Below are 17,158 nucleotides of genomic sequence, written 5' to 3' on the forward strand. Positions count from 1 at the left end.
ATCAATGGCTGTGGCTGATTTAATTTGTTTTTGCCTCCCATCGTATCAGAGTCAACTGAACTGAAAATAATCTCATAGTTGAATCTTTACATAATTTGAAGAAGTTTTAAGAGTGAGATGAAGTATAAAGTTTCAAATTAAACGAAGGAGGTGGTAATTGCATGACAGATTGCATAATTGTGCATCACTACAAAGTGGTTATCTGTGTTGCTAAGGTACTAATAGATGTCTGGCTCATGTGTAAGTCTGCCGGATTGTCTTTGTGGTGGAGTGGTTAGAGTGTCTGACTTGCATCTTCGGAGGCTTGAATCCCCATTCTGCCATGGAAGTTTGCTGGATGATTCTGGTCGCTCGCAGCACAATCCTATGCAGCATTACTCCAGTCTAAGCCCTTTGAAATCAATGGGCTTAGACTGGAGACACTCCCTTTAGGATTGCACTGTCAGTCTCTCTCAGCCTAACCTACCTCACAGGGTTGTTGTGTGGATAAAATGGAAGGGAAGAGAATAACGTTGTAAGCCACTTTGGGTCCCGATGGGGAAGAAAAACAAGGTATAAATATGTAAAGAAACCATGATTTGCTTTCCCCCATTCTAATTCCTCCTTCTCTTCTCCGGTTAGCATGAACTACAACACTATTGAAACCAGTATTAGAAGTGGTTTTTAATTTTTTTTAATTAACTAGGGGTAGCAGTAACTGTGGGTATACTAGTGCAAATATACTAGTGCAAATGGGGGTGTGTGGCTCAGTGGTAGAGCCTCTGCTTGGCATGCAGACGGTCCTAGGTTCAATCCCCGGCATCTCCAGTTAAAGGGGACTAGGCAGGTAGGTGATGTGAAAGACCTCAGCCTGAGACCCTGGAGAGCCGCTGCCGGTCTGAGTAGACAATACTGACTTTGATGGACCAAGGGTCTGGTTCAGTATAAGGCAGCTTCATGTGTTTATATAAAGTGGCATCGCAGTTAATGCTAACCAGGGAAGAGTTTAGGAAAGATGCATGTGAGCCGATGGAGTGCTCCAGAAGGCCAAAGCATTGGCAATACAATGGGATTTACTCCTGAGCAGACCTGCTTAGGATTGCTCCCAAAATCTCTGTATGGGACCAGTGGACGATGGCCTAAAAGACAAACATGATGGAACATCATTTGTACAGGTTGTGTTTTGTCATCTTATGAACCTTGAATCTATTTGCAAGTCATCCTGCTTGGTTAGGCACTTAACTTCTGTGGAAAATAGTATCAGGTTATGTATATTTGCTCCTACTCCAAGGACACTACATCAGTGTTCTGTATCCAATCATAGGTGCATGGAAGGAGCATGGAGTTGGCTGTGGCTCAGTGGTAGAGCATCTGCTTTGCGTTCAGAAAGTCCCAGGTTCAATCCCCAGCATTTCCAGTTGAATGGACCAGGTAGCAGGTGATATGAAAGACTGAGACCCTGGAGACTGCTGCTCAGATCTTGATGGTCTGATTCAGGGTCTGATTCAGTATAAGTCAGCTTCACGTGTCCATGTGAGCTTCCCTGTGGTCCTTTCTGTTCCTGCAGCCCCTTCTGATTCCTGGAAAGACCATTCCTGGTCTTACAAGACCCTCATGGAAGAATAACCATGGGGCTGGGGGGGTTGCAGTGAAGAAGGGGAAGGGGTGCCACTGCCCTCCTCTCTCTGCTCTGTTGGTGGAGCTGTGCTTGTGGAAGACACAACAGGAGTGATTTCACCCCTTTGACTCTTCTCATTGTAGTACTCCGATTCATGCAGCTATTGCTCCACACCAGTCATGTGATGCCGGGAATGATCTTTCTGAAGCATGGGAGAGGCTGCTGGAATAGAGGGAAATACAAGGAAATCTTGACAGAGTCTAAACTCTTTATGGCATTGCTCTCAGTTTTGCTGACATACTGTGAGAGTCCCCAACCTAGCTGGGCAAACCTCGCCAAATCAATTGCTCAGACTCGAATGCAGAAACAAAAGATTTATTGAAGGCTTCAGATAGAGAAGACAGTCTCATGGATCCAAAGTTGCGAGTGACTAGCTTATCGGGGTTACAGTATTTATCTACTACAGGGCATGAAAGTTCACACGCCAGGCATGGGAGGTTACAAGGCAAAGTGGTGCAGCACAAAACATCAAACAGACCCGAAGAGACAGTGAGGGCTATCAGCATTTCAAGGCCGGACTCGGCCCGAGGTAGTGAAGGCAGAAAGCACAGCAGGGGAGGAGAGGTGGCACCTGGGCACGATGGACGAGGCGGGGGACTCAGGAAGATACATGGAGGTGCGAACTGCTTGTACGAGTTCAAAGGGGTAGAGATGGCAACAGATAAGAGCCAGAACCAGATGGCCCTCACACATACATAAACTCCCTCACCATGTTAAGGGGCTCTCAGATATAGCACAACAATAATGCTATTAAAAATCATTACATCTATTTTGCTTTTAATTACCCATGCATTCATACAATACATTATCTGTGCATACACACAACACATATACAATACCTTTAACACTGATTAACTTAAAAGAAGATATAGAAGTATCAGCATGTACATAGACATTTCATAGAATAGAACCCTTACATGAGTCCGGAATTCAGCTTACAGACATGCATACGCAATCTAATTACAAACATGAGAGCTCTGAATTAAAAGCTTTCAAATGTTTTTGTGTGTTAAGTGCCGTCAAGTCACTTCTGACTCATGGCAACCCAATGAATCAGTGTCCTCCGAAATGTCCTATCTTTGACAGCCTTGCTCAGATCTTGCAAATTGAGGACTGTGGCTTCCTTTATTGAGTCAATCCATCTCTTGTTGGGTCTTCCTCTTTTCCTGCTGCCCTTCAAAAGTTTACTTCATATTAAAATAATAGCTAGCACCACTTAGCTTTCCCACTTAATTGGTTCACATTCTTAATTAATTGATTTTCATATAGACATCAAACACTTTATTACCCGTACTTGTTTAGTCTGGGATAAATTGACTAAACATATGTATATACCTCATTAACATGTTTTTGCTACTAGATATATAAAAAATGATCAGAAATGTCGCATCCATGTAGTTTCCTATAGGCCACAAACCAGTGAACCATGATTTATACCTTTCTTCTGACCTTAATTAGTCACTTTTCATTATTATTTGGACATTCCTTACACGTGGATTCCTTATTCAATTCACATCTCATATCTCTCTAGAGAAACCAGACTTGTCTCTGAACTACCTCAAGGTTATAGTAACTTGAGGCTACTTATTCTTGGTCCAGCAATTCTTAAGTATTTACTGAAAGTTGGTGGGCTCTTTGTGATGGTGCCAGGGCCAGCAGTCTAGCTATTTTTAGCTAGATCCAAGCTCCATGACAATTTGCTCAATCATTTTACTTAAAAAGGTGTAATTCTTTTGGAAGAAGCAGTGTTCTTCCAGTTGTAGATGATTTCTCAGTTAGCTGAAGGGAGCCATTAGACCCAGCCCATTATTAGTACTCAATCAGTGGTTGTTTATAGTAATACAATTTTTGCTAATATTTAGTATGAAATGCATTAAATATAAAATTATTAGCAAATTCTGCTATAAACCGAAATGTTGACCCAGACCTTGTTCAGTTTCCTTCGAAATAGTTCTAATATTTTAAATGCTTGTCAGCTGCTTTAAACTGTTTGACAAACTGAGATATAACATGAATAGAAACATTAAGTTTCTGTCTAGGGAATAGACTTTTTTTTGACTACAACAGCTTTCTGGGCATTTGTTATGTCAAATGTCAGGTTATTTTGACAAATTGGTCATGGAAATTACCAGACATGTGTGGTCATGTTGGATTAGCAGTCCAATTTCATTTAATGCAATCTTATAACTTAACCTGTCAGTCTTTGTAAGATTTATTATTTAAAATTGTAATCACCAATAGGTTAGACAGGCAATATTCTATTTTTCATTCTTAAAACCTTTTGGTTTTGGAATGGAATATGAATTTTCTTAACCTTAAAATACTTTTTTTTATTTTTTACTTTTAGCCTTGGAATACAAACAACAATAATTAGTGGACAGTATTATTTTTGGGGTAACAGCAGGCACCAGATATATTCCCAGCAACGCTGCAGAATATTCCAGCTGTGTGGTTTGTATATTGTAGGATAAGTGTGGCCAGAAACACAACCTGGCTGAATTAATCTAAAAAACATCCCAGAGAAGAAAAACAGATTATTCTAAAATTTACAACTGAAGTTTAGATTCTAAATATGAATCCAGTATTTTTCCAGTTTTTTGAATTTGTTGGCGATTTGACCACCCCTGAGCCCTCAAAATAATACTCAAATAAATCCAAGGACAACAGTGTTAGCAGCAAACATGACTAGGCTAGTTATACCTGTGGCAATTGGTTTTAGTTATATGACCCAAAATGCTCCTGGGCACACAACTTGCCAGTGACTGTGCTGGTTTGTTCAAAAATAAAAAAATTGAAAGGCAATGCTAGTGCCACCTTGCAAATGTGTGGTACCTTAAGAAGAAGAAGAGTTGGTTTTTATATGCCGACTTTTTTCTACCTTTTAAGGAGAATCAAACCGGCTTACAATCTCCTTCCCTTCATCTCCTCACAACAGACACCCTGTGAGGTAGGTGGGGCTGAGAGAGTTTAGAGAGAAGTGTGACTAGCCCAAGGTCACCCAGCTGGCTTCATGTGTAGGAGTGGGAAAACCAACCCAGTTCTCCAGATTAGAGTCCACCGCTCTTAACCACTACACCACTCTGGCTTCAAAAGATGTCCGACGCTACAGCACCACTGGCCAGCTAAGTGCTCAGCGGGCTCTGCAGGGGAAGGACATGCCTGTCTCTTCTCTGTAAATCCTGTTTGCTTGGCTCTGGCCAGCAGCTGCAGGAGCCTGCTATGCCTCATGCTGTGAAAAAGAACAAGAAGGCAGAGGTGGAAGTAAAGGGTGATTGTGCTTGCCAGTGTAGGAGCCCGCTCAGGTTGAGGGCTGAGCGGCTCTGCAGGAAGAATTTAAATTGGCAATGCTGTCTGGCTCAGAGCTGGCCCTTGCGGTGGGAAATGTATGTGCCTTTTACGTCCCTCGCTGTTGTCATCTGGCGCGCCCCCTGGCATGAGACCTGCAGCTCACTTGAGAGTGAGATGCTGAAGAATACTCTTGTCTTATACTAGGAGGGTAGAGAGAGCGAGAGAGAAGGCATCGAGGGGAGTAAAGGGTCTTCAGGCTTCCCATTAAAGAAGCTTGCTGAGAGCCAGCCAGCATCATTGTGAAACCTCTCTTCACAAGCGGAGCAAACGTCTTCAGTGGGAAGCATGTGTGCCCCTCTGTCTCCCTCTCTGTCTTCTCACACTCTCCTCAGTATGAATCACGGCAGCTCAGTGGCATATTGTGTCCTATGTTTAAATACTTATGCACATACTTGTTTAGAATTCCCACAGTTTTTTTTCATTTGAGAATTCTAGTACCTCTAGTCCTTTTTTGTGGCTATCGATGTTTGTCATCCTCTTTTTTTCCTTTACAAAAAGAAATATGTCACGAGCACATTTCTAATTTAGTATGATCATCTTGACGTATTGTTGGTACTGCAATATCTTGTCCTTGAATGCTTGGTTGGGGTGTTAGCCTTGCTGCTGTGCGAATACCTTGCTCTTCGTATTATTTAAATACGGCTGGCTTTGAAGAACAGGAAATCAGACAAACTCCATAAATGTTCAGTAATTGGGAGGGGGCAACCATGGTATTCTTTGGTTCTTTAGGTAAGAAATAGAACCGAATGAGTGCTCCAGAATTTGTGTTGTATCATGGAGAAGTGCACAACTATCCATAAATAAATCTCATTTAAGGGGGAAGAAAAGATTCACAAATGGGTGTGGGCATAGAAAAAGAGTTGGTTTTTAAATGCCAATTTTCTCTATCTTTTAAGGAGAATCAAACCAGCTTACAATCTCCTTCCCTTCCTCTTCCCACCACAGACACCTTGTGAGGTAGGTGGGGCTGAGAAAGTTCAGAGAGAACTGTGACTAACCCAAGGTCACCCAGCTGGCTTCATGTGTAGGAGTGGGGAAACCAACCTGGTTCACCAGATTAGAGTCCGCCGCTCTCAACCACTACACCATGCTGGTTCTCAGGGAGGAGCCTTACATGAGCTGTCCGGAGTGATGCCTTGAGTCACTGTGTAGGTGACACTTACATAGCCAACAGCAAGCACAATAGCAGACGTTTCTGATCTATTTAAGGGAACGGTTACATTTTCCCACATACAAAATGTAGTGTGTTTACTGCTTGGGAAATGCAGTGGCTTTATTTCAGTCCTCCACCTGGGCTTGCGTTACATAGGTTCATGCATGGAGGGGTGAAGGAGAATCAACTCATCCCACAGCTGTTTCCCCAATCCCATGAAAAGCTATTCCAGAGGACTGAGGGACCCAATTTAACATAATGTTAGGCTGTTGATTTAAGGATATTGGACTCAGTTTTCAACTGTGATCGTATACCATGCGCAACCTATAAGTGACAGTGCAAGAAACTCATAGTACAGAAGAGCCCTCATAGTTCTGATATTTGGTACTTTATACAAACCGAGGAAGATATGTTTATAGATAGATAGATAGATAGATAAGATAAGTTTTTATATGCTGACTTTCTCTACCACTTAGGGGATAATCAAGCCGGCTTACAATCACCTTCCTTTCCCCTCCCCACAATGGACACCCTGTGAGGTACGTGGGGCTGAGAGAGCTCTAACAGAACTGTGACTAGCCCAAGGTCACTCAGCTGGCTTCATGTGTAGGAGCAGGGAAACCAACCCGGTTCACCAGATTAGCATCTGCCGCTCATGTGGAGGAGTGGGGAATCAAACCTGGTTCTCCAGATTAGATTCCATCGCTCCAAACCGCCACTCTTAACCACTACACCATGCTGGCTCTCGGATACTGAGCAGACAGATTGATCTGATACTGAGTTGATCTGATACTGAACAGACAGATAGTTGATGCCTATGAACTGATTACATACCCTTATGCTTTAAGGTAAATATATTGAATAAAAGGGTATGTGTGTGTTTTTTATGGTGGGGTAGGGTAGAAAATATTAAGTGCTAGTAAAATTGAGTTTGAAAGCTCTACATGATAAGATGAATGTCTTCAATTAATTTAACAATACCTTATCTACTTTGCTTAAGTCTTGAATTTTGTTTCATTAACCACTACATGGAAGTCACATTTGTATGTACACGGTCTTTTCTCATACAGTTTGTAGAGAAATAATTATTTTTAATGACCCAGAAAGGCTGAAGATGCCATTATATGGTGTTGGCATCTTTTAATATTATCACCAGATGGGAAGCAATTATAGCTGTTGTAACAGAAATAATCTAGCAAAGGAGTTGGAAGGTGGCATCTACAAAATTTGTGGACGTTTGAATGTAATAAGTTCTCATTTTTTGTCAATTAATTGTTGCATTTTATAGGTTCAGAATTTGAATCTATAACTCTTACAAACTATGTTTAATTAACACAAATCCTTTTTTAGAATTGAACTCAACTAGACAGTCTAAAACACTCATCAAATCAATACTTTCTAGTACACTTGTTGGTGGGGGATGGGGGGTAGGGTTGCCAGATCGAGGTTGGGAAACTCCTGAAGATTTGGGGATTGAGCCTGGGGAGGACAGGGATCTCAGTGGGGTATAGTGCCATTGAGTCCATCCTCCAAAAACATTCTCCAGGGGAATCGATCAGTGTAGTCTGAGCTGTAATTTTGGGGGATCCCCTGTTCCCACTTGGTTGGCATACAGGAGGTTGGAGGTTGGCATATCTGTAACATACAGGAGGCTATTGTATACCCTTGGCCAAAGAACGGTACACTCCTTCTATCTGGGATGGTTGTCCACTTCCACCGAGTGCACAGCTTTGGGAGGGATGCACATGGAGCGGTGAGGGAGGTAGGGGATACCCAGCCAGCCAGCCAGCCAGCCAAATCAGCCGAATCAACCCTGGCGATCAATGGGGTGACAGATCGCCCTCACATCCACATACAGGAGGCTCTGTGTTAAAGATGCCAGGGTTCTTCACTGGACTGACATTATTTTTTTCCTGAAGATAGAAAGTTAGAAAAGGATAGATTAAATGTCAGGTTAATCCATCCCATCTGAAGTTTTCTATGAACAATGAAGATACCTGTTTTTCACAGCTGGTACTAAAGCTTGATGACATAACTTAAGGGATGTGTATGTGGCATTACTCTTATCAGCTGTTCACTGAGAGGATCAAGGGATTGTATCTTGACAGAACTACCGGTAGGAGCAGCTGGGAAGTCACAGCTGTCACTCTCCATGCACTTGGAGGCTTTTGGTTCCCATACATGTTTAAATTTACATGTATTAGTCTATTTCTACAGTCTCTTAATATATTGTGATGGTTGCCAGGTTCTGACATCTGACTTGGAAAAGAGGGAGAACCAGCAGCAAAAGATGCTGAGCCAGCTGAAGGAGATCCAGAGCAACTACAAGGCCTGTGAAAACGAACGTCGAGCAGCTGAGCACCAGGTGGCTGAGCTGGCTCAGCAACTGGAAGAGTCTCTTAAGGAAGCAGAGAGGTATCTTGCGGAATTCAGGCAATCTGAAGCACTCCGGCTAGATAACGAAAAGAAGAAGGAGGAGTTAAAACTGAAAGCGCAGGAATCCATTAAACATTGGAAGCTGAAATGTAGAAAACTGGAACACGAAATAGAAAAACAGACTGAGATTCACTCCCAATTGATGGAGAAGAACAATCTGGTATGGGATTTCTTTATTCCCCTTCTCTTTTGCCCCTTCCCCCAGGCATTTTTGATACTTCTTCCTCTCTGTTCCAAGCTGCTTAGACCTATATGTTTGTTACTTTAAAAAAACAACTCGTTAGTGGTAAGATTTGTGGAGAAGGGCAAGGGAGAAGAGGTGACCTTCATTATGCTGATACGAGGAGTTTTGTACAGCAGTGGATTTGCTTTGAGCAAAAGGTGAGGTGAACCTCAAACATTTTGGAACAGTGTTGGGATGGAAATAGCAACGGTGATGGCCAGGAGTTCATTTTACCAGTTGAGTCTGGTTCACCAGCTTCATCCTTTCCTGGAGAAAAGCTGACCTAGCCACAGTAATTCAGGCCATTAGACTATACCCTCTACATTGGGCTGCCTTAGAAGTGTGTCTGGAAACTGTGGCTGCTTTGGAACCTAGCTGCCAGATGAAATGGGGCTAGCTGCAAGGTACATTGACTTCATTGTCTGCCAGTTTATTTCTGGACCTGCTTTTAAAATGCTGGTTTTGATCTTTAAGGCCATAATCTTTAAGGCCATAAGGGTAAAGGAAAACATTTGGTGGGTCACTAGATGGAATAGGGCCTTTTTCAGTGGGGCAGAGGATATGGTGATCCTTCTCCAAGAAAACCTGATGGGATTTTGGAATCAGGTTAAAGCAATGTTCTTTGCTTTTTGACTGATTTCTGGTTATTTGGCTGATTTGACTTGATGTGGTTTCTTTTGGATAATTTTGTTTTGGGTCCTTTGTAGGTTTTTTAACCAGATGTTGCCTGTTTTAATTTTGTCTTTGTTAGCTGCCTTGCAGATTAGGATAAATCTAAAACTGGGATATAAAATATGTTATACAATATTTTCATAATCAGTGGCATTTTACTGGTTGCTGGGTGGTAAATGATGTGGAAATCTGTTCACCTTCATGCCTTCCGCATTGTAGGCTTCCTGGAAGCATCTTTGTGGCTGTTGGAAACAGGAAGCTGGATTAGATGAGTCCTTGATTTGATCGTGTAGGGCTCCTTTTATTGTCATGCAGGAAAGTGTCCAATGTTCTTTTTTCAGTGGCTGATCAAATTTGGGACCTGCATAAGCTCCAGAATGTTCTGCTTTCATGTGATGCCTTCTGGGTTCTGCCTGGACCTCGATGACACAGATCATTTGAATTCTCTCCATCGCATTTTACAGAACGTGGCAAATGCATAAAAGTGTGGCTGGAAAGCAGGCATCTTCATGAATCTATTTGAATTCTGTGCATTCATCTGATTGGACCAGGGTCCAGGAGGCTGAAGTTGGTTCCTTATTCCCAGTTCGTTCCCTATTCCCAGTTCCTTATTCACATTTCCTAGTTCCTGAATGATTTTGAGGACATTTCAAAAGCTCTGCACCCCAAGATATGGATTGGACCACCACATATCATACACCCCCACATTCAGGGGACTGTGCCCTTCCAGATGGCATATGCTGGGTCCTGGTCCAAAGTCCGGTTCTTGTGCCAGCGGCTCCCAAGTGAGGTGCCCCCAGGACCAAGGCACATGCAGACCCTGCACCCCAAAATAATTTTGGACCACCCCAAATGACACATCCCCACACTCCAGAGACTGTCCCCTCCAAGAAGACATACAGCGGTGGCCGGTCCAAACACCGGTTCTGGTGCCATTGGCTTCTTTTTGGGTCCCCCCCCCAGAAACCTGTATTGCAAAGAGGTTTTGAATAAGGAACTGGAGCTCTGCACCCCAAAATATGGATTGGACCACCACATATCATACACCCCCACATTCAGGGGACCGTGCCCTTCGAGATGGCGCATGCTGGGTCCTGGTCCAAAGTTCGGTTCTTGTGCCAGCGGCTCCCAAGTGGGGTGACCCAGGACAGATGCCCGTACAGGCACTGCACCCCAAAATAATCTTTGGACCACCCCAAATGACACATCCCCACACTCCAGAGACTGTCCCCTCCAAGAAGACATACAGCGGTGCCCGGTCCAAACAGCGGTTCTGGTGCCATTGGCTTCTTTTTGGGTCCCCCCCCAGAAACCTGTATTTCAAAAAGGTTTTGAATAAGGAACTGGAGCTCTGCACCCCAAAATTTGGATTGGACCACCACATATCATACACCCCCACATTCAGGGGACCGTGCCCTTCGAGATGGCGCATGCTGGGTCCTGGTCCAAAGTCCGGTTCTTGTGCCAGCGGCTCCCAAGTGGGGTGCCCCCAGGACAGATGCCCATACAGACCCTGCACCCCAAAATAAGTTTGGACCACCCCAAATGACACATCCCCACACTCCAGAGACTGTCCCCTCCAAGAAGACATACAGCGGTGCCCGGTCCAAACAGCGGTTCGGGTGCCATTGGCTTCTTTTTGGGTCCCCCCCAGAAACCTGTATTGCAAAGAGGTTTTGAATAAGGAACTGGAGCTCTGCACCCCAAAATATGGATTGGACCACCACATATCATACACCCCCACATTCAGGGGACCGTGCCCTTCGAGATGGCGCATGCTGGGTCCTGGTCCAAAGTTCGGTTCTTGTGCCAGCGGCTCCCAAGTGGGGTGACCCAGGACAGATGCCCATACAGGCACTGCACCCCAAAATAATCTTTGGACCACCCCAAATGACACATCCCCACACTCCAGAGACTGTCCCCTCCAAGAAGACATACAGCGGTGGCCGGTCCAAACAGCGGTTCTGGTGCCATTGGCTTCTTTTTGGGTCCCCCCCAGAAACCTGTATTGCAAAAAGGTTTTGAATAAGGAACTGGAGCTCTGCACCCCAAAATATGGATTGGACCACCACATATCATACACCCCCACATTCAGGGGACCGTGCCCTTCGAGATGGCGCATGCTGGGTCCTGGTCCAAAGTTCGGTTCTTGTGCCAGCGGCTCCCAAGTGGGGTGACCCAGGACAGATGCCCGTACAGGCACTGCACCCCAAAATAATCTTTGGACCACCCCAAATGACACATCCCCACACTCCAGAGACTGTCCCCTCCAAGAAGACATACAGCGGTGGCCGGTCCAAACAGCGGTTCTGGTGCCATTGGCTTCTTTTTGGGTCCCCCCCAGAAACCTGTATTGCAAAGAGGTTTTGAATAAGGAACTGGAGCTCTGCACCCCAAAATATGGATTGGACCACCACATATCATACACCCCCACATTCAGGGGACTGTGCCCTTCGAGATGGTGCATGCTGGGTTCTGGTCCAAAGTCCGGATCTTGTACCAGTGGCTCTCAAGTGGGGTGACCCAGGACAGATGCCCATACAGACACTGCACCCCAAAATAATCTTTGGACCACCCCAAATGACACATCCCCACACTCCAGAGACTGTCCCCTCCGAAAAGACATACAGCGGTGCCCGGTCCAAACAGTGGTTCTGGTGCCATTGACTTCTTTTTGGGTCCCCCCCCAGACACCTGTATTGCAAAGAGGTTTTGAATAAGGAACTGGAGCTCTGCACCCCAAAATATGGATTGGACCACCACATATCATACACCCCCACATTCAGGGGACCATGCCCTTCGAGATGGCGCATGCTGGGTCCTGGTCCAAACTTCGGTTCTTGTGCCAGCGGCTCCCAAGTGGGGTGCCCCCAGGACAGATGCCCATACAGACCCTGCACCCCAAAATAATCTTTGGACCACCCCAAATGACACATCCCCACACTCCAGAGACTGTCCCCTCCAAGAAGACATACAGCGGTGCCCGGTCCAAAAACCGGTTCTGGCACCAGTGGCTTCTTTTTGGTTCGTCCCCCCACCCCAAAACCTGTATTGCAAAGAAGTTTTGAATAGGGAACTCCTGTCCCCTGCAAGAGGACATACAGTGGTGCTCGGTCCACACACTGATTCTGGTACCACCTGTTTCTATTTGTGGTGGCCCCTGAAAATCTTGTATTGTGAAGAAATGTTTTGGACATTTGTGAGCCTTCTGCACCCCAAAATTAAGTTTTGAGCACCACATATCATACACTCAGAGTACTGTAAACTTCAAGGGGGTACGTGCTGGGTCCTGGGACAAAGGCCAATTCTTCTGCCAGCTGCTCTTAAGTGTGGTGGCTCCAGGACAAATGAGAAGTTATCAGCTCCCTTAGCATATGTGTTAAAGGTCCACTTGCAGGTCACTTAGTAACTGACAGCAGTTACCTAAGTAATTACTATTGTATTCAGGGATCTTGGAATCATTCCTTCTTCCTGGGAAAACTCCAACCAAAACCATTTCACTCATCTGGAAATGTATAGCTAATACTTAACAGTACTTTTTCCAAATAGTCTGGGTATTCTGCGTCTCTGTTTCTATCACCTGTCCTTTCTAACTAAATGTTCAAAGGTAATATAAAAGTTCATTGTCCCTGGCAATTTTTCGTTGCCAGTGAAGGTTGTGTTAGAACAGTTGCAATGTCTAGTGTGCAAAGCTCTGTCTCTCAGCTTTCCTATCCTCAAATGTAGTTCCCTCAGTGGTCCAATGTGGTGGTCCAATTCATATTTTGGGGTGCAGAGCTCCAGTTCCTTATTCAAAACCTCTTTGAAATACAGGTTTCTGGGGGGGACCCAAAAAGAAGCCAAAGGCACCAGAACCGGGCACTGCTGTATGTCTTCTTGGAGGGGACAGTCTCTGGAGTGTGGGGATGTGTCATTTGGGGAGCTCCAAAGATTTTTTGGGGTGCAGTGTGTGTAAAGGCATCTGTCCTGGGTCACCCCACTTGGGAGCCGCTGGCACAAGAACCAGACTTGGGACCAGGACCCAGCATGTGCCATCCCGAAGGGCACAGTCCCCTGAATGTGGGGGTGTATGATATGTGGTGGTCCAATTCAAATTTTGGGGTGCAGAGCTCCAGTTCCTTATTCAAAACCTCTTTGCAATACAGGTTTCTGGGGGGGGAACCCATAAAGAAGCCAATGGCACCAGAACCGGTGTTTGGACCGGGCACCGCTGTATGTCTTCTTGGAGGGGACAGTCTCTGGATTGTGGGGATGTGTCATTTGGGGTGGTCCAAAGATTATTTTGGGGTGCAGTGCCTGTACGGGCATCTGTCCTGGGTCACCCCACTTGGGAGCCGCTGGCACAAGAACCGAACTTTGGACCAGGACCCAGCATGCGCCATCTCGAAGGGCACGGTCCCCTGAATGTGGGGGTGTATGATATGTGGTGGTCCAATCCATATTTTGGGGTGCAGAGCTCCAGTTCCTTATTCAAAACCTCTTTGCAATACAGGTTTCTGGGGGGGACCCAAAAAGAAGCCAATGGCACCCGAACCGCTGTTTGGACCGGGCACCGCTGTATGTCTTCTTGGAGGGGACAGTCTCTGGAGTGTGGGGATGTGTCATTTGGGGTGGTCCAAAGATTATTTTGGGGTGCAGTGCCTGTACGGGCATCTGTCCTGGGTCACCCCACTTGGGAGCCGCTGGCACAAGAACCGAACTTTGGACCAGGACCCAGCATGCGCCATCTCGAAGGGCACGGTCCCCTGAATGTGGGGGTGTATGATATGTGGTGGTCCAATCCATATTTTGGGGTGCAGAGCTCCAGTTCCTTATTCAAAACCTCTTTGCAATACAGGTTTCTGGGGGGGGGACCCAAAAAGAAGCCAATGGCACCAGAACCGGTGTTTGGACCGGCCACCGCTGTATTTCTTCTTGGAGGGGACAGTCTCTGGAGTGTGGTGATGTATCATTTGGGGTGGTCCAAAGATTATTTTTGGGTGCAGGGTCTGTATGGGCATCTTTCCTGGGTCACCCCACTTGGGAGCCGCTGGCACAAGAACCGAAGTTTGGACCATGACCCAGCATGCGCCATCTCGAAGGGCACAGTCCCCTGAATGTGGGGGTGTATGATATGTGGTGGTTCAATCCATATTTTGGGGTGCAGAGCTCCAGTTCCTTATTCAAAACCTCTTTGCAATACAGGTTTCTGGGGGGGACCCAAAAAGAAGCCAATGGCACCAGAACCGCTGTTTGGACCGGCCACCGCTGTCTGTCTTCTTGGAGGGGACAGCCTCTGGAGTGTGGGGATGTGTCATTTGGGGTGGTCCAAAGATTATTTTGGGGTGCAGTGCCTGTATGGGCATCTGTCCTGGGGGCACCCCACTTGGGAGCCGCTGGCACAAGAACCGAACTTTGGACCAGGACCCAGCATGCACCATCTCGAAGGGCACGGTCCCCTGAATGTGGGGGTGTATGATATGTGGTGGTCCAATCCATATCTTGGGGTGCATATCTTTTGAAATGTCCTCAAAATCATTCAGGAACTAGGAAATGTGAATAAGGAACTGGGAATAGGGAACGAACTGGGAATAAGGAACCAACTTCAGCCTCCTCCAGGGTCCCCATATGGAAGTATATGGTTGTGATCTCTGCACATTAAGAACATATGGAGAACTCTTTAGGGTCAGTTCAAAGGATTTCTCTAGTACAGCATCCTGTTTCAACCAGTGGCCAGCCAGATGCTTTTGAGAAGCCAACAAGCCTCTTTATGTATTTGCTGGAGTACATATTAGTAAGTAGATTTGCTGGAAGAAATATGGCATTTCCTTTAATAGCAGATGGCCAGAGGTAAAAATGATCAAATACTTTAATACTGTTACCCCCTTGAATCTAGAAAGAGAAGGTGGTATATAAATATTTTAAACAAATGAATGGGGCTTTGAGTTGCATCTTGCCTAAATGGCTGGGCTGGGTTTTTTAATGCTGGATTTATTTACTATATTTTACTGTTTTGTTTTTATTATTTTTTATTTGGTAAACCTGGAGAAGCAGCATAAAAAATGTCCTAAATAAATGTGGGACCTTCCTTAATACCAAGATGGCAGTTACTGGGACACTTATTTCTAATGGAATGACAGTGCAACATTTTGTATCCTTTAAACTTTTTAAAGGGTTTTTTGAGGGTCTAATTTCTGCATTTTGTCTGCAGTGTAGTATGGCAGCCCAAGGTGATAATGCTTGTAGACTTAGAAGGATACAGTGAAATGTTTCATTTTTGGTAATCATCTAAAAAAATGAGCCTTGAAATAGCAATTATCATTTCAATTAAATGGTCCTGAATACTGTCCAGAGGTAGCAGGAACCTCCAAAGACTTTACCGAGCAAACACATTCTTTGATGCGATAATAAGTAAGGGAGCAAAAATAAACAGCAGGAAACGAGCAGATGAGTGCTTTTACCCTGGAGGTAAAATCTGATGAGGAAGAGAGTTGTGGCAGATAGCCATCCAAAGATTGAAGGTTTTAAAGCAATAATTAAGTGTTTTATAGCAATTTGAAAACGATCAACCAAACACAGGAAACACGTTTTTGACAGTGAAAGCTTGTTTGGGTCTCTGAAAAGCTGAAGTGTGATATATTCCAGGTCTGACAACTAGGGAGACTAATTATAACTTCGAGGTGATTAATCATGCAGTTATTTTATCAGCAGCATATCCCATTTAGTAGGGGTTTCAAAGCTTGCTGTAGAAATAAAAGTGCAGAAGAAACATATAGTCTGGAACATCAATATTCTCAAGCCCCTATGGGGGGAGGGTCCATCTAGAGTACTGACAGCGAGTGGAAGTCCTCTGGATGGGAAGGCCCAATCAGTCAAATTACAGAAATATTAATTATTAACAGAAGAAGAAGATTTGGATTTTATATGCCTACTTCCTCTACTACTTAAGGAAGAATCAAACTGGCTTACTATCACCTTCCCTTCCCCTCCGCACAACAGACACCCTGTGAGATAGATGGGCTGAGAGAGTGTGACTTGCCCAAGGTCACCCAGCTGGCTTCATGTGTAGGAATGGAGAAACCAATCCAGTTCACCAGATTAGCGTCTGCCACTCATGTGGAGGAGTGGGGAATCAAACCCAGTTCTCCAGATCATAGTCCACCGCTCTTAACCACCGCTCTTAACCACTACACCACGCTGGCTCTAATGGACTAAGAAGGACTAAGGGTTTGGGATTGGGTCTGAAGCTGAGTGGTGGAGCATAGAGAAGGTATTAGGTTCCTTCCCTGGCATGTCCACTTAAAAGACACAAGTAAGAAGAGTTGGAGAAGACCTACCACAGTCCCGAAGAGCCACAGCAATGTTGACCAGTTAGAAGGACCAGTGGGGTGATTTGACATAAGAGGATGTCATATATGAGGTTTACACATGTGGAATTGTGTTGTTGCTGCTGGCGAGAAAGAATGTTGGAGGAGGCAACCCAACAGCAGCTTGTAATTCCACGTGATGAGATCAGGACAGGGAAGCTGCACATAAAATAAAGCAAAAAGCTGAGCTGCATGGATGAAAATATTTTTATTTTATTTAAATGTATAAGTGCCTTTTCGTGTTTGTTGTAGTGTTAAAAGGGATGCACGTAAACATTTCAGGAATAAAAGGAAAAGACATGTTTTTGTTCTGTTATTTTTTC

The 17,158-nt window shown here is 44.9% G+C and overlaps 1 protein-coding gene across 1 annotated transcript in view; it reads left to right on the top strand.

Moving 5' to 3' along the window:
- The window catches only part of CEP128 (centrosomal protein 128), a 195,931-nt gene that overhangs the window by 45,460 nt on the left and 133,313 nt on the right, over positions 1–17,158 (top strand). The window contains exon 13 of the mRNA XM_056851842.1: positions 8,404–8,754. Coding sequence (XP_056707820.1) covers positions 8,404–8,754 — 351 coding nt within the window. The remainder of the gene's footprint in view (positions 1–8,403; positions 8,755–17,158) is intronic.

Source organism: Euleptes europaea, chromosome 6 (assembly GCF_029931775.1).
Source record: "Euleptes europaea isolate rEulEur1 chromosome 6, rEulEur1.hap1, whole genome shotgun sequence".
NCBI classification, from domain to species: domain Eukaryota; kingdom Metazoa; phylum Chordata; class Lepidosauria; order Squamata; family Sphaerodactylidae; genus Euleptes; species Euleptes europaea.